This window comes from Thermobia domestica, chromosome 1 (assembly GCF_964235325.1).
Source record: "Thermobia domestica chromosome 1, izTheDome1.hap1.1, whole genome shotgun sequence".
Classification (NCBI taxonomy): domain Eukaryota; kingdom Metazoa; phylum Arthropoda; class Insecta; order Zygentoma; family Lepismatidae; genus Thermobia; species Thermobia domestica.
This window is the reverse complement of record NC_137454.1, coordinates 294,890,692-294,913,703: the sequence shown is the minus strand read 5'-3', so window position 1 is coordinate 294,913,703 and position 23,012 is coordinate 294,890,692. Positions and strand designations below refer to the sequence as shown.

At 34.8% G+C, this 23,012-nt stretch overlaps 1 protein-coding gene across 2 annotated transcripts in view; it reads right to left on the bottom strand.

The window, feature by feature from the left end:
- Positions 1-10,470, bottom strand: part of Ask1 (apoptotic signal-regulating kinase 1) — a 141,014-nt gene extending 130,544 nt beyond the window's left edge. Inside the window, exons 1-4 of one of the 2 annotated variants that reach the window (XM_081726821.1) lie at positions 10,227-10,470; positions 8,128-8,212; positions 4,141-4,337; positions 1,770-1,964 (exon numbers count right to left, since the gene is read on the bottom strand). In XM_081726821.1, the coding sequence (XP_081582947.1) occupies positions 1,770-1,964; positions 4,141-4,337; positions 8,128-8,158 (423 nt within the window). In that variant the 5' untranslated portion in view covers positions 8,159-8,212; positions 10,227-10,470. The remainder of the gene's footprint in view (positions 1-1,769; positions 1,965-4,140; positions 4,338-8,127; positions 8,213-10,226) is intronic. The other variant, XM_081726819.1, reaches the window with a different exon arrangement.
- Positions 10,471-23,012: the final 12,542 nt, after the last annotated feature.

Genomic DNA, 23,012 nt, shown 5'->3' with positions numbered 1-23,012 from the left:
AAAAAATAAAAAAATAAAAATAAAAATAACATTTAACAACGGCCCGTCGACAAACGTTAAGTACAATCCAGATCGCTCACGACTTCTATGTTCCAAATAGTACTTCCCGGTACACAATGTACCGAAGCCTCAATGGGGCAGGACTCTACCCAAGAAAGCCAGCAGTATGTATCCCCTGTCCCATCATGGACATGAGCGACGAAGGTAGAACAGACACCATGCACAACGGGCACTAGAACAGTGGACAGTGATATTATTTAGTGATAAAATGCGATTCAGTCGGTACAGTTACTTTCGATGTATGTATGTGTGCAAGTGTTGGGGAAGTTGAGACTCATAATCATCTCTCCAACATCCGACAAACGGTGGGCCGGGATCATGATCGATGGATACACGCCCGAGTACGCGCTGTAGCAAAGCATTTAACCAGCCAGACGTATCAAGACGAAATCTTTTAATACGTTTGAAGGCTTTCTCGAGGTGCCCTCCGACCACAGTTCCAGTACACGAACAATAACACCCGTTCCCATAGTACACCACTGGTGATTGAGTTCTTGGAGTGGGGGATACTAGACAGCTTCCGTAGCCTGCACATTTTCTGTATCTTAGAATCATTAAACATGTGTGGGAATGCCCTGGCAAGATATATTGCAAGCTCGTCACCCCCTCTTTAACGTCCCATTAAACTTCAATCAATCCAGCAATCGTCACCGGTTCTGTTCCTATTTCGATACATCGTACACTCTTTAACATTCCTAAAATATCACTGCGTACTTAGGATCATCGTCTGTTTAGCATCTTCGATTTTCAGTTTAATTATGGATATATGTATACTGTATATATCGATAAGAGTGCGGAAAAGCAAAGAAATGATAAATAACGAGAAAAAATTACGCTTAAGTATAATATAGGGAAAAATAGGTTGTAACAAAAATCAAAATCAATCAAGGAATTAACAAAATAATAACTAGAAATACGTTAATACAATACTAAATAAAAATGAAACATAAAGGCAGAATGAAAAGTATGTGGGAGAAATCACTGTAATAAAATAACAATGAAAGAAATGGAAAAAAATAAACAAACAGAAATTGTGTAGTGAGTGAGAATGTTACACTCGTTCACAGATATGATGGTAATGTAAGGTCTTCTCATTTCTTTCCGGGGGAAGGAATTTGAGTATACTTACGCAATGATGTGGTCAAATGTACTGCTGTAATGGGTTATATTTTCTGGGACAGGTAAATGGAGAATTTGAATGCTGCTATGGTATCGGTAATTGATATGAATCCGTCCTAATTTGATTAATAAAAGAGCAATGAACACGCACAAGGGAATCCGAAATTTCTATGCTTTTGTTCCTATGTCATTGATCGGACTTCTATGGAAGAGTACATTATATTAAGTCTTCCTTCTGCAAAATTACACTACATCGCTCAAGCTTCCCCTTAATACTTTGCAAATCTGGACTTCCAAGGTGTACGTCAGATTGCATAATACCACAATTTCGAAATCGACCCCAGAAAAAATATATATGTATTGTCACGAAAATTTACTTTAACAAGTCAGCATATACTAAATAGAAGTGAAGCTCCCTCGTGGCTATGTAGATAATGTACGCGCCTTTAGCGCGATATGTGGGTTCGATTCCCGGCGGGAGCTCATGTAATTCGGATCCCACATTAAACTGTAGGTCAATATCTCATCCGCTGAAAAGGACTCTAAACTTAACTTATATCAATGAAAAACTTTGACAACAATAATAATACCTTCAAACGTAAAGTGGCTTCCGTATCACAATCATTATAAAGTAAAATGTTTTCCTTCATCCCAAAGCTTTCTCTGACGCCTAAATGATAAAACAGTGCACTCTGCTGAAGCTGAATGGATAGATCAACAACTGCGACGTCGGCATTGTAAAAGGTATCCAACACATTAGTTTCACCAAAGTCCAGCTTTTCGAACTGAAAAGAAGAAAAACAAAACTTAATAAACAGCATTTTTAAACATAAAAAAGTAAAAACACACACACATTTAAGGATCCTGTAAAGAACTAAAAATGGTCTCCACAAGGTTACAGAATTTTTTCTTTCTTTCTTTATATATATATATATATATATATTTTCAACAAGCGCCCAATATTGTCTTTAAGTAGTTTCTATGAACATTGTCTTACAACTTCCTAATTTTTTAATCACAAAAAATACTCACGAGCCACTACATAATTTGTCATAAAACCATAATGTTCTTGTGACAAAATAAATTCGAATGTGTAGCTTTCTTATAAAGTTTCAACTAATTTCATGTGGACTCCTTACGAAACACAAGATTACAGAAGTGCTAGGTAAAACTAACTTTGAAAATATCTAATATAAAAGCAACTATTTTATTCACCGATAGCATATCTTGTTCTATGTACCAACTCTTAATTTCACTTGCCGTTAAAAAATAACGAAAATAACTCATGACTGCTGTTTAAAAGTGCCTTTCTACGAAATTTATTAACACTTATTACTATAATATCCTTTGGAATTATACAATTTTGTTGTATAATATTTCTTCCCTAATGTATATTATTGCATCTAAAGAGCTTCAGATGATGAATTTTGAACCACAGTGAAAACACCTTCAATATAATAATGATAAAGACAATTCGTAAATTGTAATACCAGAATTTGATCAAACCGATAATCTACAGTTCTTTAATGTTTTGAAACTCATTCTTCATATTATTCATTGAAGCATATGAACTCAACGTCTTTGGTTTCTTTGACTTTATCCTCCTAAACATCATACATTTTCACCATTCATCCATACAAAATCTGATTTAAACCATTCTGGGTATTAGGACAAAACTGAAGTACTGAAATTTTTACTTTTCATTCATGTATTGTTTTAGTATTTTAACATAAATGTACTTATCTCTTTATTATTTGAGTTTGCTCTTCTCTTACAATTCAACGAAAATGACTGAAACCGCATATCATGCGTGTTTTTCTGTTCGTCTTTAATATAGTCGTTCCTTGGCCTTCCTTTGGAGAATATAATTAGACTGAAGACAGCCAGCATTTTATGAACATCATTACAAATGCACATGCAAGTTAATGCTCGAAAATTTGAGTAAATACTGTCACAACAAAAGAATTTCAGTACGAGTACACTTATACCTGCAAAATATTCTGCTGAAAACATTAATCTTCTTGCAGTGTACAGTTAAAAAATAAACAAATAACAAACAAACAAATTAAATAAATAAATAGATAAAATATTATAAATTCTACATCATCTACTATTTTATGTAACCAGTTTGTATGTCAAAATACGGCACCACGTAACTTAGCTCCAATAAATTAATTATTCTAGTAAATCTTAACCAATATTATTTATGGTCTTTTGGGATGTATTGCTTCTAGATTACTCCATTGATTAAAACGTGTGTTTTTAATTATATGCGTACTCCTGGGATAGATTCGAGGTGGAAGCATGATATCAACAGTAAGTTTACTCACGCAGAGATGGTAACTTTGCAATCAGGACTCACTTGGGATCGTGCTCATAATACTCAATGGGTATCGCGATCACCAATTTCAATGAGGTCCACGCTTGCTCAGACTTGCACTCGATCAAATACGACTTTCTTCCTCAATAAGCCTCGCACTTAATCTCGCGGTCATTAATTTTATTGAGCTCGCGTTCGCTGAGGACTCGGGCTAACTATTATTTTATAGGGTATTGCTCATATAGGTTCGCTCTTCAATTATTGAGTTCGAGATCAAATAAACCCAAAAGCTGCGCTCGCAAGACTGGACATTTCTGCGTACTCAGTATCAACAATATCCACTTCAGGAATTTGATTTGATCGCTATTATGCAACACTAAGGTTATGAAGGACAGAACCATAATTAAATGCAACCTGAATCACTACTCTGGTGAATGTTCTGAGGTGTTTTACTTCTAGTAGGGACACCGCATCGACAGCTCTACACATGAAGATACAGGAAAATCCTTAAAATACGTGTGAGCCGTACTACCATGGTCAACAATCTTCAGGGTTCGAAACATAAAATCCACTGACTGTCCCCACGAAACTTTCGAATGTGATGCACAATAATTAAATACACAAACTATAATCAGACTTACTTGAATATGATGACAATTGGCATGAACAAGAGCACATGCTTGTCGGACTTCTTCGAAAGCTTTCTTCCGTTGAGAAAGATGTTCTGCCTGCTGCAAATCTATTACACATACAACATCCATGCGAGGTCTGGACGTGACTGTTGTATGACCAGAAGCATCACTATGACTTCCAACGCTGTCAGTTATACTACGAGATTCTGAAAGAAAAATATCACAGTGTATTAACTGATTTGAAAACATCTTGTTTCTTATTTTATTTAGGCTTATTCATGATTTCCTTGGAAATACCTAGTCACACTAGTTGTAAGTCTTCATATGTCAGGAAACAGGTAAATTAAGGCCTGTGTCCCTTTTTATTTATTAATTTCAGCCAGGGTGGATTGATTTAAATCACGATATAAATCAATATTTAAATCACTTGATTTTTTAAAATAAAAATCGTTGATTTAAATCGAATTCCGAAATAAATTAATTTAAAGTGAAAATAAGTAAAATCCGATTTCTGTTCTGTTATTTAGATTATGGAAGTTAATAATCATAATACAATGAGACTCAAATGTACAGTATAGTATGAAAACAAGTGTCATGCAGAGGATGATCAGGGAAAATCCCGTTTTGAACAGGTAACGAGCAATCCTACTTTCTTCTTTTTGTAACATTGGGTTTGAATTTTAAAATCGTTAACTATTCCAACGGGGAAATCACCATCAACATTTAAGACGAAAATTCTTTTCTGTGCGTCTGTTTGTTTGTTCCCAAATAATAGGGCGTATTTAGAAGGGTCCTATACCCTCTCCATTTTATTATAACTTGAGGCGAAATTTATGTATTTCATGCCGCAAGCTGGTTCTGAGTTTTTAAAAATAAACCCCTGCCAAATATCAGTAACTTTTGTGATAAAAAGTGTCATTTTGATAAACATTGCTGTACTTTTTGTTAATGCTACACCTTTTAAATTATATAACCTATTTTTAGGTGGTAGGGTAGAGTCTTCATTATTCGATCAAAAAAGTAACAATAAGGCGTTTTACTTCGATTTCTTCAAGACTGGAGGCATTTTAGAACACGTTACATATGCTTTCACGTCTTTCTGCGTTGAGGCATAGTGTGTGATGACGTCATAAATTTAAAAAGATATATTTTGTTATGGATATTATTATTTTTTGGAGGGTTACATTTTGCATTCAGAAGACTGAAATTTTGCACACTCGTTCAGTGCACCCCTTAATAATTTTTCAGATGTTTTCAGTGGGGTCCAGAGGGGCAAAAATGTTTTTTAAAAAAAGGATATTTTTAACAAAAAATAGCTTTTTTCGTGATTTTCTCGTCTCAGATGTAGGCATATGAATGGTACCGTTTGAAAGGCTGTTCTATTCTGAAGAAAATGATGTACGTACTATGCTCCTACAATAAATAGGGATGTCTCAGGAAACTGTTACCTGAGATCCTGTTTTATACGGTAATCTGGTATATTTGGGGAACATTATTTTCCGCGGGCTTACTTCTGCACCTACAAGATTGAAATTTTGCACATTTACTCAGTGCACCCCTCAGTATTTTTCAGATTTGTTTCAGATCTGTGCCTTAAAAAGGCGGAGGGGTCCACAGAATAAAAATTTAAAAAAATATATTTTTAACAGAAAATTCCTGAAGGGTAGCGTTTGAAAATTTGTTTTATTCTGAAGAGAATAATGCACAAATCATGATCCTAGGATAAATAGGGATGTCTGAGGAGATTTTTATATTACATCCGGGTCATCTGGGGCATTGTGGGGATGTTCTTAGCTCATTGTTAAATAGTTTCCTCACCCTTACTACTCAAGATAGAAGCTTGAAATTTTGTACACCCATTTGGTACACCCCTTAGTATTTTCCAGTTGATTTTGAGATCTGTGCGTTAACACAAGGGAATCCAGAGGGGATCAAATTAAAAAAAAAAAAAAAAAGTAAAAAAATGCTGATTACTCTCAAAATTTCCCGCTTCAGGGACATGATAGGAAAATGTGAATGTTACCGTTTCAAAAGCTGTTCTATTCTAAAGAGAGTGTTGTATGTACCATGATCCTAGGATAAATAGGGATGATGCTTTAGCTGCTTGACTGAAAGTCTATAATTTACCTTTATAAAGAGCTATAATTTAAAAGGGTTAAGAAACATTGTTCGGGATTGATATAGGTTAACGATTGGGGATAATTCAAAATTCAACCCCAATACTTTCACTTAAATGGCATAATTAGCATTTAATACTAATTCCTAATGATTTTTCTTCAGTTCGCGACTTGTATTATACGAGGAGAAAGATTTGATTTAAATCAAAAAAATCGATTTAAATAAAAAAAAAATCATGATTTTTTTTCCACCCTGATTCCAGCATTAATGGCTGTGAGAAAGAGAACACTTAACCTAGAACTCATTTATCTTTTCCTATACGGCACAGTTATTATTACAAAAAAAGTCCCGAAGTACTTACTATTCTATTCATTGCTCTTAAGTTATATTTATCGTTAAAATGGTGAACATTTGTAGAAAAATATTAAAATAATTTGCCAATATTATTCGATACAATGTCTTTCAACGAATGGTTGCAAGACTTCGATTCTCGGTAGGAAGCACAAAAAATTGAAGTTCGTAATTATTCACTTGCTTTAGTCATTCGTATCCATAACTCTAAGGGCATAACTAAGGGAAGTTAAACTAAAATTTCAGTCACTTCAACAAAGCTCATTATTACACGTTTACATTTAGAGTATTATAAAGGGTGTCCCAAAATTATGATCCATTTTGAAATTGGAAATAAATGATGATCCTCGAAGCAAGTATATTCATGGAGATGAATAGCACAGAGTATGCAATTAATTGTACGCATGTTAATCACTCACAAGATGACCTTCCTGCTTTGAAGATGACGTCAAGAATATGGCTGTACATTCAATTTATTGGTGTAAGGGCACTGCAAAACACGCGAATTTTCAAGGGTCCAATATCGGAAATTTTGCTTACTACTTATTGACGAAGCCACTGAGATAAAGATAGATCTTGTCTGACATCCACATATGACATATTCTGCATGAAGCACCCTTACAAAGCAATAAAGTAATTTACGGTTTGCAAAATAGCAGCCCTTTTTCAACGTCATCTTCAAAACAGGAAAGCCATGTTCTGAGTGATTAATATGTTTACTACTAATTACATACTATGTGCTATTTAACTTCATGAATACAATGTTTCCAGATTCGTGTTTTGTTTTTTACTTCAAAATGGCCCACATTTTGGGACATCCTTTATACAGTATGGCAGTAAATTCGTTGTACAAAAGCGGAGGGGTGATACCTGAGAGCAAAACAAACAAAAAAGTTCGAATAAACATAGGGCGAAAATCGCTTCGTTTACGTGTTAAAAGCTGCCGAAAGCGTGGGAAAACGAACTTTAGAGTTAAATATTGCACAAACTACTGAGTGTACATCAAAATATCTATTAATGCCATATAACTTGGATATTTCTGTTATTTAGAACTATCATAGAAAATAATAAATTATTTGTGTATTTGAAGCTTCTATAGTTAGACCGGAACATGAGGAAATATTCACCCAAAAAAATATGATGTACCAAATACTAACGAAATAGGCCTACTTCATTGTTTTACTACACTTTGCGTCATGGTAACATATGAATTAAATGGACTAAATTATTATTTTTCACAGGTTGCTGCAATATGCTGTACATTCTTTGTGAGATGATAATCTTCATCATAATTCAGAAATACTGAAAGTTGATTGCTCATCGGAGTTTCAACAATACCGTACAGCCTCGCGCGCTCATTAGTTCAGACTATACATTAATTCGTCTCTAGCATAATATAAGCATTACATAAAATCTCAATTTCTACATCAACTAACTGAAAGAACGGTGCACTGCCAATACTACTTTAGAATTCACGATGATCTTTTAGTAATTAAAAAGAAAGAAAAGAAAAGATAAAAAGCTTACCAGGTATATCGGATTCTGCGGTAGCAGGCATTTTTAACACGGTTGATGTGTCATGTGATCCAAATCATTACTCTATTTTTCAGTTCTGAAATAAGAACGAAAGAAAAAAAAAATGAAAATAAGAAAATACCCTCCTTCAAAAAGTAACGATATAATTTTGATCCATTTAAGTAAATATTTGTTTCATTTGCATTGAACAGCTTAATCAAGATAATTCAGGTAGGCCCCTATTACTTTTTCGTTTTACATCGCATATTTGTCCCTAAAGGTTCAAAAAAATACAAATAAATAACATTTTTTTTTTTTTTTTTGTTAAAGCCGAAAACTTAACTGTGAAAAGGGTTACCTCTTCTGATTAGGTTTTACTCTCAGCATCGCTAGAAGAAAACCAGAATGGTATCTTTCTATGAGACGTTAACAAATCAACTCCAGATTTGATTAGTTATTTTCGAGATTTTACGTCATGAAAAGTTAAACCATCCATATTTTTAAGTGGTGACCCTCGGGTAGGAGAGTAGTTTCTCTCTCTCTTTCTGTGTACTTTTTTCTCTGGATCACCCTGGCATGAGCTTGTCAGGAAAGAGAGGTAACGTGCAAACGAGGCCTTCCCATCTCTCTTCCAACTCCCATTCTTACAGTATATTTACATAATTATTATAATCATCATTATAGGTATTCTGCCATTATTGGTGAGTCACTTCCCGCAGTTGAGACGCTTCCATGGTACACGGTCTGCTAACCTCTTAGTCTTCAATTACGATTTTCTGTTTTGATATCGTCCATTAATTATAGGCTTTTTCGTTCCCTTCCTTTTTTCCTTGTCAACATCTCTCCGGCACGTCCCTCATGATACAGTTCCTTCTTAACCAATGTCCAAATCAGTCTCTCTTCCTCTTCTAAATAAAAATCTGAAACTGTCCTTTTCTCTCCCACCATTTCTAATACCCTTTCATTCGTTTTCCGCTCGACTCAGTTAACTCTCTCCACGCTTCTCCACTCCCACATTTCGAAAGCCTCCAGTCGTTTTACATCATTTTTGCATAATCTCCTCTAATTTCATAATAGGGTGTTGTTTATAGTGCTAGCTGGAAACGAGAAGGTAAGTTCATTGTTTCCGTGATTTCTGAATAGTGTAGTTTGCAACACTTAACAGTTGGAAGTCACTAATTTTGCGAAGTAATACAATACAGATGAATACATATCTAGCGAAGAGCAAAGGAAGAGTGAAAATAAGAAATATTTGTGATTAACAATTCAGAATGAACGACGGAAATGAAAATGAAATCTTTGAGTTTTACGTCCGACGGTTATGCCTTGTAGGGTAAAGGAGACGGTGATGATGAAAATAGTGGAATGAAGAGTGGAAGTAAACGGAAGAACCCAGAGAAAACCTACTCACAAGTCTACCACCCAACGCACCGGAGATAAACGCTCCACCACTAAGCTATCGGGATCCCACCGACGAAAATGTAAGACGAATAATTCTGGGCGAGTTATATTAAAATAACAACATATAAATAGCAATACAACGTTGATAACAGGTTGTATGTGTCAAATCCGCTGCCGCCATCCGCGGAAGATTAGCCTTTCTATCATGGTAAACCAAGCAGAACCTAATCTAACATAGACCTATTTAAGCTGTGGGGAAGGTTCTAGAACACAGGTCCCCTCATAAAGGTTCTTTTCTGTACCAAAGTAAAATATTTAATTCACATAGTATTGCCGAGCGAGCGTAAGCGAGTGACGGCGGGTTTGAGACCCGCAGGGCACAATGTTTTCTGTCTTTATTAGAGCTAAGTGGGAAGGGGGACCTTTGTTCTAGAACCTTGCCTAACCTGTTTTACAAGCTAGCACAGGCTAAGGGAATTTATGCTTTCATTTTAACGGTAAAATTATTATTCTAATGAAGGTTTATTGTAAACCAGTACCGAGCCTTGTACTAAAATATTCATGAAACCTGTTCTTCTTATTTCCTTAAAAAACGAACATGCAATAAACAGGTATGATATAAGAACATGTTTGCAGGTTATTACTATTTTTTTGAGTATTCTTAAAATGTTATTGATAAACTTCTATATGCTAACGTTATTTATACTCACCTTACAGATTACCACCAGGCACATTAAAGTATCACAATTATTTTTTTCTTATAGCAGTTTTTATTCTTGCTTAACACATGTTTTTTGGTTAATAGAATTAGTCAAATATTAAGCAAATTTCTCAAATTTAACAGTTAAATACATGCAAAACCACTAACAATCACTCATATTCATATTTAGTATATACATATATTTTTTTTGTAAACTTACGAATCGTTTCGTTTATGTTTTATTTGTGACGTCATTACACGAATGATTACAGCCAGTGACGGATATCGAGTTAACAGTGAGGATATCGAATATTTTTGTGAACCGAGTTTTGATCGATATCGAAGGAATGGAATCGAGTTTAGATTCTTATTCAGATTCGGGGCTCCATTTTCTAACAGTTTAGATCAACGCAATGTAAAATCTGCGTTTTAACTTGTGATTGTAGTCATAAGATTGATTTGCGCAAGTTTCGCATTCCATTACACTCGTAATGTTTGTGAAGGCTGGTATGGAATAAGAATCAAGGAAAATATATGAAGTGCAATGACTTCACTGTAAATTATGAAAATATGTGAATGGGAATGATTCATACTTTTGGTATCGTTCATCCGAAACTGTTTGAACAAAGTCTTCTGTGACACAATAAATATCTATAGTACGAGCATTTAAGTGAAATACGGGGTGTTTCAATATGAATATGGAGTTTTAAGGCTTTGTAATATTTATTACAATTAACTTACAATCAACACATGCCTGGATCAACACATCTGGAGGCTCGGGGTAGAAAAATATGTGGCCCCTGCTGACTTCACCAAATACATTTCTGTGAAAGTACAGTAGGAAAGTTAAGGGGATATGTTTCATATTTTTGGTCATAATTTATGATGATTGTATCTTCATGATCCTTTTTATACAGCCAGTTGAGATTTTGATCAGAGTTGAGGCCCCTGTCCAGCTGGAGGCCCGGGACTATAGCCCCCCTAACCCCCCATAATCCGGTCCTGCTTACAATTTTGCAAATACTGAATCTGTGGTGAAAGGGCAACCGTTTGTGTGGAGAATTTTAAGGATACTCGTACGTCTACGTCCTTATCGTTTTGCACTTGCTTCAAGCTCTAAAGCCTACAGACTAGGGTTTACGTACCAAATTTGCGAATGAAATATTGCTGCATGATGAAGATTTTCTGGATTGTGTCGTCTTCAGTGGTGAATCGATATTTCATCTAAGTGGCGATGTGAACACTCACAATTTTCGCTTCTGGGGAGTCAGCAAATCCCGACGAGATGGTGCAGTTGCAACGAGACTACCCTAAATTGAGTGTGTTTTGTGCCATACCCCGGCTGAAAGTTTATGAACCATCCTCGCCTATGACTTTGTGTGTTGTGTGGACGGATGGTGCTCACATGGAACACTTATAGCAAAAACTGTTTGAGTTGCTCTTTCATTTGATGTATTATTTATAATTATGCGTTAAATGTAATAAATACTACAAAGCAGGGGTAAAAGTGTATCTGAAAAGATAGGGGGACGGTAGGTAGCGGCATGACGTTAAGCCGTCCCTTCTGCCTATCTTTGCCCATTGTAATATTTTAGAAACTGGGGGGACGCCGTACATATTTTTTGGAGGTGGGAGGATGGCGTCCTCCCGCGTTCCCCCGCACTTTTACCTTTGCTACAAAGCCTTAAAACTCCGATGTTCATTTTGAAACGCCCTGTACTATAATGAATTCATTTTTAATAAAATGTTAATTTGGATTTTTAACATCAAACTACTTACGTTAGGAGGTTATTCACTTGTAAGAGGGACATTAACTTAAATAAACAAAAATCAGACGATTTCAAATCACAAACTTATAAACAAAGATTTCACTGTTAACTCTATTGAAACACCAACAGGTAGCGTCAGTATTAAATCCTACGTTGGTAGATCATTGTCTTTTTAACTTTTTCAAGAATGTATTGGTCACATACAATCAATCATATATGTGAGAGGTGAATGTCTTTATAGAAAACCATAACAAATATAAGAGAGATGGTTACGGAATCATGTGTGGGAAAAAGATTCTAACCCTCATCCAGTAAACTTCGCTATAGTAGTCAGCGCCTCGTTTTCTATGTTAACTTACATGTTATCTTGATTTATTCATTTTATATCTCTGTCTGGTATTTAGTTGTTCTCCAAAGAATTAATTATAGGTGTGATTTGAATTGTCTGATTCAGGAAAATTATTGTATTTCATTTAATATTGATTTTTTTTTTTTTTTTTTTACAAAAATTAGCAGATACTTAGATGTACGGCATAGATGGGTATATTTAATTTGCCCCTGATTTATTTAAAAAGTCGCTAAATATGATATATTTCATCGTGCCATAGCCTACATTATGGTGGAGGCTTAAAGGAAGTTTAAGAACTTTGTGGAATTGTCATTTATTTAGAACTTCAACAGCAAAATAATATGTTAAATTAAGTTTAAGAACTTTACGGGATTGTCATTTATTTAAAACTTCACTAGGTGAGACAGGGATTTTAAAAATGTTTTCATAAACGATACGGGAAACAATGGATCTTTCGAAAACGAATGTTGTTTTGATGAGATAAGTTTTTTCAATGAAGAATAGGTCTTTGTATCGTCTTGTATCGACTTATAGTTCTGCCCATAGAACAAATGAAAGGTTGTTAGTTTGGAAATGTTCTAAAGTAGTTTATGTGTGATGAATTAAACTCGTTGCTTGACATGATTGCTTTGTTAGCTAAACAACAAACTCAAAGGTTCGATCAAATAGAGAAAGAAAAGATATAGATTATATTTAGATTCGAATGATAATTTAGAAAATATGAGAAGTAGACAGGCATCACCAAGTAGGGTGAAAATTCATAAAGTCAGTAGAATAATAGTAATAGTAGTAACGAAACACTGCAAAGTGGAGGAAACTTTAACCTTAGTAACTCAATCACTAAAAGAACCAGGGGCGTCTCTGGAGGGGAACGAGGGGGACGCATCCCCCAATATTTTGAAATACAAAATATTCAAAGTCTATTCTAATTTAATTTATTTACTAACAACAGAATAACATATAAATAATAATATTTATTTGGAATATAACATTCAGGTTGCGAAACGATTATAATTGAGTTCTTGATATGTCTTAGAGAGTTCGTGAACGTAAGCAGAAAAGTAACAAATGGAATCGAATATAATAAACAGATTGGACTCTAGTAGGCCAGGGAAAGACTCTATAAACACATTCTTTGAAGATTTCGAGTATCATGCGAAGGATTTATTGATCACAGTGTTTAAAGGGGAAGTAAGGGACCAATTGAAAGTTTTTATTCAGCTCTATTGATTACGTGATAGGCCGTACAATGAATTGAAAACAAAACATAATGAAGTGTTTTGGAAACAGGAGGAAAATATAACTTTTTCTCTACGATTCAGTCCAAGGTACAAAAGAAAAGTTAATCTTTTCAGAAATATGTGTACTTAATATTAGCGTCAACTGACAAATATGGTCCCACTTTAACAGAAAAGTATAATCATGAATGGTCTTAAACCTTACTTCATTGAAAAGCTCTCACACGGGAGGGTTCCACAAGTTGTCGCTAAAATCTGATTACCATATAGCACATCTCATAGAGAGTCATGAGAAATTAACATGAGCAAAATTTAAGGTGCTATGGACTAGAAGGATAGGAGCTACGGGGATTCAAAACTTGAGTATCCAAAGAATTACATCATGGAATTATGTACGTTTAAAGTAAATATTTAGAAAACCGTTAAAGCAATCAAAACACAAGTTGCACAATATAATGAGAACAAAATATCCTATCGAAAACCGTAAACAGTGTTGCCATAAGTGAAGCAGTGTTGCCAAATCAGCATAAAATATTTTATTATAAATAGCATCATATACAAGTGTGCACAGATTTAAAATGCACTATTACCATTAAACATAACAGTGATATGTAGCGGTACAGTGTAGCTCACTATTGGAGATACATGTGCTGAAAATGTACAATGGAGAAGTCTGATATGTGGGAACAAAAGAATGCATTAGAAAAAGTGAGTATTTTGCAATGTACTTCTGTAGCCCCAATGAATAAGCAGACAACTCGCAAAAACAAAATGATACACGCGAGGAAAGAAACACGTGTTTTCTCATTCTGTAAACTGGTTCTCCAAGTTATCAATATTTGGAAGAGTACTTTCTTGGTTTGTGTCTTTCGTGTAAAGTGACACATTCTTTTACTTCCTCTCCTACATAGCATATGATTATGTTTGTACACTGTAATATTACCATATTCACATTGGAAATATAATTATTTTATGACTACCTCATTTCGTTTTTAGTCGGACCGGATAAAGGTGTGGTCTAGAAGGCTAGAGAACCGACATATTAGGCATCGCGGGTTCCAAACTCCGATATAGCTTCGAAGCTGACACAGGACGTAAAAATGGCATCACTCAATTTCGTTTTTCGAATGCATGAATGTTTTGTGACACTGGTGACATTTTGTTATGTTATACTATCTGTAGTATGCATTTGAACTAAATTCATAGTGTGAGACCCAGATTCCTTTATTACCATCTGTTGCCACATATCAGACTTTTCCAATGTACATTTTCAGCACACGTAGCTCCAACAGTGTGCAACACTGTACCACTAAACTTCATTGTTATGTTTAGTGCAGTCTTGGGAAGTAACGTAACGCAAGTAACGCGTTATTTGTAACGCGTTACTTTTTAAGTAACGTTTCCTAGTAACGCGTTACATTTTTCCCAAAGTAACTGTAACGGTAACGCGTTACAAATTTTTAAGTAACGTACCTAGTTTGCGTTACTTTTTCGCGTTACATTTCGGATGAGTAACTACAATATATGTATATATTTTTTTTTTTCGGAAACAAATGTTTCTTTCCTGTAGGTGAAATTCTCAGAATGGAACAATGGAGCATGAACGATGTTAGTGACCGACAATTCCTGCACTGTTCGCCTTTTCCCGTTTCGCCTTATGACCACTAGCAATGAAATTTGCATGTAAAACCTGTTATCACTTTTCATCTTAATGCAAGGCGGAACGGGAAATCTCGATGTGCATTTTCTCGTTTCGCCTTACGAACTTTACGTTGGTAGGTTTGCAAATACATTCATAGATACAATTTGATTTGTTTATTTACATAACAAAATACAGTGCCACTTGCTGCTTTTGGAAGATGAGGACAGCCTCAGGGAAATCATGTGTACTGATTGCAAACACCTGGAAATTTTTGTCTTAGATTTTGACAGCTCCAAATGAATACATTCAGTGAGTGAACTACGAGTGCAATGGTACTGGTAGTCTATTTTACTTTGAATGGTGTTGTTTTTATAAAGATGGAAAACGAAAATATTTTATCGTTCGAAAATTTGAAAGAATACTTTCTCTTAAAAGCTGAAGATGATGGTGAACAAAAGTGGCGTATTTAGGGGTGGGGCTTCCGGGCTTAAGCCCCTCCCCCGAAATCTTACTTACTATAGTAAAGTATATAAAATATCTTGCAGAATTTTCACATTTTAAGGCAAAGTCCCACCGAAACAAAATCGTAAGTACGCCACTGCTGAACAGAATTTAAAACTGAGTGGTGCCACGGCGGGAAATATTTATCAACAATTGGAGTGCCATAACGAACGACATTCAGTAAGTGTTTAATATGAATAAACGGTGTTCTGATGAGCAGGCCTACTTTATTGATGTAATGTTTATTTATTTATTTATTTATTTTGACTTATTTTACATGTCGAGGTTAAGGCTATATGTAGCCTTATCTACCACCTAAACATGACACAAACTTGAAAAATCAAAGGAATGTTGATGGTATGTAATATTAGGGTTCTTTTAGATCAGTTTGCATATCCTAAAATCCCGTTGATTATAGAGTTTGGAACAACTAGCTTTAAAAAGCATGTATCGATTTTAGAGTTATTGGCAATTTTGATTCACCCCCAGTTCATGTGTTCTCATTTCGTCAGTTGTAGTGTAATGTTTCTCTATATTCTGTATTTTTAATTTTACATAGCAACATTGTTATTATTATATAATTATTTTCTAACGCATAGGGATGGGCACGAGTCAAGCTAAAACTCGCCTCGAATCCAAGTTGAGTTTCGAGTCGAGTCAAAAGTAATATTCTCGAGTCGAGATCCGAACCGATTCACTGTTTTTGGCGTCGAGTTTCGAGTCGAGTCGAGTTTGATAAGTGGCTCGCTCGTTTTAACTAGTTTTGAAATCATGGGCTGATTACACTGGAAAGCGAAAGCCATGAGAAATGTAAGCTAAGCAGTAATATGGAATACTTTTAGTGTTGCTTACGAGAGGGGACACTGCTCGCATCTCGTCTCGTCTCAATAGTGAGACTACAAGAAATTTTTTATAACAAGCTTAGCTCGGCTCGGCTTAACTAAGCCGATGGTTCGAGCCGGCTTGCTTGGGGTGAACCATCGGCTCGAGCTGGCTTGGTTGGGATAAGTCATCTGCTCGGTTCGACTCAACTGAGCGAAGGACTCTAGCCGACTCGGTTGGGTGAGTTGTTGGCTCAGCTCACTTCCCGGTTTGAGTCGATAGCGAATGAGCTGTGAGCCGATCTGCTCGAGTCGTTGACAATTCTAAACCCGGGTCGAGCAGTTTTGAAGATATTTGGCCAGTGCCCTATAACTTTTAACAACGTTTGGCTCGAGCCCGAATACTCAACCTAGATCCTCAACCCAAATTCAGAAGCTCGTGAACAATGTCCTTTACTCCTAGATTTCACGACTACCGAGGTTGGCAATCAACTACTTTTTTAGCATTCATATATAAACCGCCAATCTTTCATGTTTATACACAGTGTTGTTATAATAATAATAATAATAATAATAATAATAATAATAATAATAATAATAATAATAGCGGTAGTAATGACAGTACGGAAAACTGAAGTAATAAATTTTTTTCCACATATTCAAAGTTTCGGACCTAAAAGTAACGCGTTAGTAATGCGTTACTTTCGAAGTAAAGGAACAGTTACTTTTTAAAGGCAAGTAACGCGTTACTAACGCGTTACATTTTAAGAGAAAGTAAAGTAACTTGTAACGCGTTACATTTTTACAAGTAACTTACCCAACACTGGTTTAGTGATAATAGCGTATTTTAAATCTGTGCATACTTGTATATGGTACTACTTGAAACGAAATATTTTTATACTGAGATGGCAACTCTGTATCACATATGGCAACACTGTTTACGGTTTTCGATAGGGCATTTTGTTCTCATTATATTGTGCAACTTTTGTTTTGATTGCTTGAAAGGTTTTCTAGATATTTACTTTAAACGTATATAATTCCATGATATAATTATTTGGATACTCAAATTTTGAATCCCCGTAGCTCCTACCCTTCTGGTCCATAGCACCTTAAATTTTTCTCATGTTTATTTCTCATGATGCTCTATCAGATGTGCTATGTGGCAATCAGATTGTAGCGACAACTTGTGGGGCCCTTCCGTGTCAGAGAGGTCATTTACTAATGTAGAAATGTTTATAGATTTTCTTTATCAATTAGATACCAGTAGCTATAAAATCAAAGATAGGAAGAAACGAGAGATAAATCGGAAGATAGAGTCTTGTGTACACAAGCAATTAAAGTAAAAAAATGTATTGAAATTTTTGAGTTTTACTTCCCACGATTATTCCAGGTAGGCTTAAGGAGACGGTGATGATGAGAAATGAAAGAAATGGTGGAATGAAGAAAATGGAGGAAACGGGAGAACCCCGAGGAAGTAGTACATAATTCACGCACACGGTGTTTGTCCCCCACAAAGTTCACTTGGCGGGAGCAGGGTTTGAACCCTGGACCCCATGCACCAGAAGTGAACGCTCTACCACTGAGCCACCGTGGGAGCAATTAAAGTGTATGAAAAACAAGTATAAAACTGGATAATTTCATCTAGTAATTGTAGTTCAGGCACTGATACAATTTTCCATCTAACGAATCCTCTGTGAAATCAGTGATTCTCATGTTGATTCGATAAAAACAAAAGAAAAAACAAAGCAATCATAAAGATGTTAGGAAGAAATTTGACTAAAAATAAGAATAATTCTGTTAACCATAATGAAAAGAAAGATGAATCGAAAGAAAATGAGGTGGTATAAAGTTTCCTGAATAAACTACAAAAGCAGGTCGAAAAATTGTCATTGCAAATTCAAGAGAGAGAAGAAAAACCAAAGGTAAACAGCGAATTATTTCTTTAACTAACCAACCAAGTACTACTGATCAGGGAAAGTACAGCAAATCAGCTAGTTAAAAGTCAGAAGGAAGAAAGAATTATAATTATAACAATAGAAACCAGAAACCGAGGCAGAACAATCAGTTAAATTTTACACAGGAAGGCAAATTTAAAGGTGGAAGGATCTTTTGCAAAAACGTGAAATTAGTCAGCCATTTTCTCCCACCATGGTCATATAGCGCTGGATATTGGCCATATTGGAAAAATCAAAATTTTCTGGCGCCAAATCAGGGAACGAACCCAAATCAGCAAATGCAAAATATTCGATATTATGATCACAGCTATATTATGCTAAATAATTCATAGATGAGACAAATGCAACCATCAGTACACAATTTAAATATGTAAATTCTGTGCATGAGCAGGCGGTTTGGAGGAAAATCAGGAAGAATTTCGGTGCCGCTCAAGAGTTCAAATAAAGAAAAAATATGCGGAGATATCTTCTATAAATGAAGAGCAAATAGAAAAGCCCATAACCATAGATACTAATATTGTAAGGGTTTATGTATAGTTAAATAAGAAGAAAATAAGTTCTATAATAGATTTGGCATCATCTTTATTCCTTGATCATAGAGCTTTGTTTCTAAAAGGTTTTATCTTTGTCAACGAAGAAACTAAAAACTCGAGTGTGAGTCAACAGCCTATTAAAATTAAGCAAAAAGTGATTCTTAGATTACAAATCAATGGAAGAATATTTCACCATAAATTCAGATTAACAAATGGTTTTTAACCAAAAAAGATGATTGGTAATGACTTTTATTAACCATAAATCAACCGTTAACCTAAGTACAAACACAGTGAAATTTGTTAGATACGGTAAACTTCCAAATAATAATAATAATAATAATAATAATAATAATAATAATAATAATAATAATAATAATAATAATAATAATAATAATAATAATAATAATAATAAAGCATAATGGATGATGTTCAATTTGTTTCCAATTATGTATTTTTTTTATTACAGGAAGCGTTCCAACCAAATTTGTCATACAGAGGAAAGCTTTTGTACCTCCTCGTTCACGCACAGTGCTATCATTGAAAATTCTACATTGTAAAGCAGGCCATGAATAAATTTTAGAACCCGACAGAGAATTAGCAGCAGCAACATTATGATTCCAGGTGCTGTAGTAAACCAGAATATTCCAACGGTTGAGATAAATAATCCATACACTAAGTGTGTTGTTTTATTCTTGGAAAACAAATAGGAAATGCAGAAGTTGTTGTTTCAATCAAACCATAACAGGATTCTAAATTGACGAATCGAAAGCGGATCAAGTTTTACTCCAGGAAGGGCAAAGGCAAGAAAGCATACCCACAATATAAAGAAAAGTTCATTAAAATCTTAAAGAATTTTCAACATGAGTTTCAATTGCTAGGAAAACGTATTTTGTTCGACGCCAGTATAACATTACGCATGCAAGATGAAGTGAGAGCTTATATCAACTCTTTTTTTTTCTTTTTTTTCTTTTTTTTTTTTTTAGGAAAAGATACTTCAACTCTCAAATTCACCGTGTAATAGTCCAGTGTTATTTTTGAGTAAACCTTCGGGCGACCTTTGTCTAATAGTGAATTTACGCGAACTGAACTCATCGTACCCCATCATACAACGAGTTTGCCATTAATAAATGAATTATTAGCCGCACGCACCTTTGGCGTGAGAGACATGAGTTCGATTACTGGCGGGAGCCTTATGTGGTTGAGATTCCTTGTTAAGCTGTAGGTCGACGTTTCATACAGCCTCGCTGCTAAAACCAAATCAGATCAGAAGGAATTATTAGCAAATATGGCAGGTAATTTATGATTTTGCAGGTTAGACGTGAGCTCAGCTTTACATACCGTAGAATTATCACCAAAAAGTAGGCCTTACGCCATGTCTTACGTTCTGAAATTAGGGGCTTTTCAATTTGTATCTGCCCTATAGGGTATTGTAACAGTCCTGCCATTTTTAATAGAGCAATTTCAGTGACATTATCTAACGTAGAGCCTTAAAATATTAGCACTTATGTAGACGATATAATCCTTAACGCGAACTCACAAGAAAAATCCTTGGTAAATGAGTAGAATTATTAAAGAATCTAAGAAAATTAGTGCTCATACATAAATTTTTAGAACTAATTGTAACTTCGGAATATAAAATTTCAAGATTTAGTTATATCTAGTGTCTCAGATAAGATTTTCTCTTCGATTAAATCTTACCCTAATCCGAAAACAACTAAGGAATTACGGTCTTTTTCAGGCTTTCGAATTTTCTGAGAAAATTCAGTTTCAAATACGCAGAATTAACACTTCTCTTGTGACCATTACTCAAAAGAGGAGTGAAGTTCCAATGGATGATAAGTCATGAAGGGCATTTCAGAATCTTAAGGGGGGATGTCCGTGTTTTGGCCTCTTACGAGAAATTTGCCAAACCACGCTTTGCTATTGCTTTCAGAAGTTCCATTTTTGGTCGGTAGATGTGTATAGAATGTAAGCATCTCTGTACTAATTTCCCCTTCTATCTTGCTTTTTACGCGTATGGTATAAGCTCAAATTTCTAGCACAGCTCTAAAAGTTTTCGTACCTTTTTCTTGGAAACTACTGAGAAGATTCATTTAATTTTTATACCATGGACTCTACACTAGCTGGTAATGCTATTGAACTAGGATTATTTTTCTAGGCAACATAGAAAGCCAGTAATTATTTTTTTAAATTTTGAAACATTTTAATAATGTGATTTTTTATGTTTACCAAAGAGTAATTGAGAGAAATAAAGGAACTATGCCATAATTCTGGTTCAGTAAATATAGGTGCATATAAGTAAGATTTGTGCAAAATTTGACTACTTTATCATTAGTAGTTTGGGAGAAAATGGTACAAGTATGTCTAAAAATGCAATTTTGAGAAATGGAAGTTTTAAAATTTACAATGGATTTTCATCAATAATGCGGATCACAATATTCAGAAAGCACCATAACTATATTTTTTTGTGTTCGGCTGCGTTTTCTTAATCCTTCCTACACCTTCTTTTCTTCATTCTTGATTCCTTGTTACGCTTCAGGATTGCCAACTCCGATTTTGTTATTTGCTTTTTGTTCATGTATCGTATTAGTTTAGAGGTGTATTCACCACTTGAAATTCTCATCTTTTCTAGAACATCAGTATTTGCTTCACGGTCATTATTAAAACACAGAACAGCATCATATGCGATTTGTGCGATTTTAGAACCCTTAAATGTAGTTGTTACCATATTAGTGCACTGAAACATTTATTGGGGTTCTGTGTTTTCCAATGCAAACATTTTCTCAAAAGGGCTGGATCCGCAACAGCTCTGTGGATAGTTTCGATAGCATCCCCCACTGTAACAGGCAATGAATGCTTAATTTCATAATGTTCTCCAGTTGCTTCAAATCTGTTATACTCACACTAGGAATGTTCCTTTGAATGACAAAGCATATGCGTTTGTTTCTCGTCAGTTGAATATTAGATCAAAAAAGTTGCCTACACTGCTTTCTTTATCTCTTGAAGGTTGCCAACGTTTCCCCTGATTGCTTTGCCATAATACATTTGTAAGCTATCAATTTCTTTGGCACTAATTTTACTAATACAGACAAATAAGGAAAACAAAGAACTGTGGACGCAGAATAGTAAACAACAGTAAGCAAAATGATGTGTGTAGTATTTTCGGAACGACAAAGCAAAAATATGTTTACTACATCATTACAGTAGAATGGGGTGATAGAACAATCTGGAATGAACGTCAAAACTGAAAGCAGGTATATTTAAGCCTGAAAATACAACAGATGTACACAATAATTTGCATTTCTCGAACTGAACCTGATGTCGTATGAACATAAAACTTCCCGCAATAAATTTCAATCATAGACTCAGAAAATATTTTTCAAAAATCGAAAATTTTGAACCCAAACATGGATATTCCCCCTGAAAGATAAATTGATTAACGCTCCAATTCTTTCTCTTTACGATGCGAAAATGGCACTTTGTTTATTTATATATGGAAATATGTGGAATTTCAGTAATTTTGTTGCAGTGTAATACTTTTGAGGAGTAAGATTAGTACGTGCTTTCGTACTTTTCAAGACTTTTGACTTCTGCAAAGCCCTATCTTCCAGTTATTCAAATTGAACTTTCATGTAAACCCTTTTAAAGCATTCCGTTACTTTCTCTTAGGGACTGAGTGTTCTCTAAAGTGTAGCGACAAAGCACTTTTTTTTTGAAACTTTGAAAAGATCTCGCGCCAAAACTATTGAAATGGTACCTGTATATTAGTGAATATTCATACACTCCAATGTGCGTAAGATCTAAAGACAATATTAGTGATGAATTGAGCAGATTTACACAAATTCAACCTTCTGAAGATGATTTAACATTGTAATTGATAAATAAAGCCACTACATTTTACGAACCTCTTAATATAGGAAAGTATCAAAAGAAAAAGGTGTTTGGAGATACGTATCAATAGATTTATACGGACAGAGGCTGCTACGAG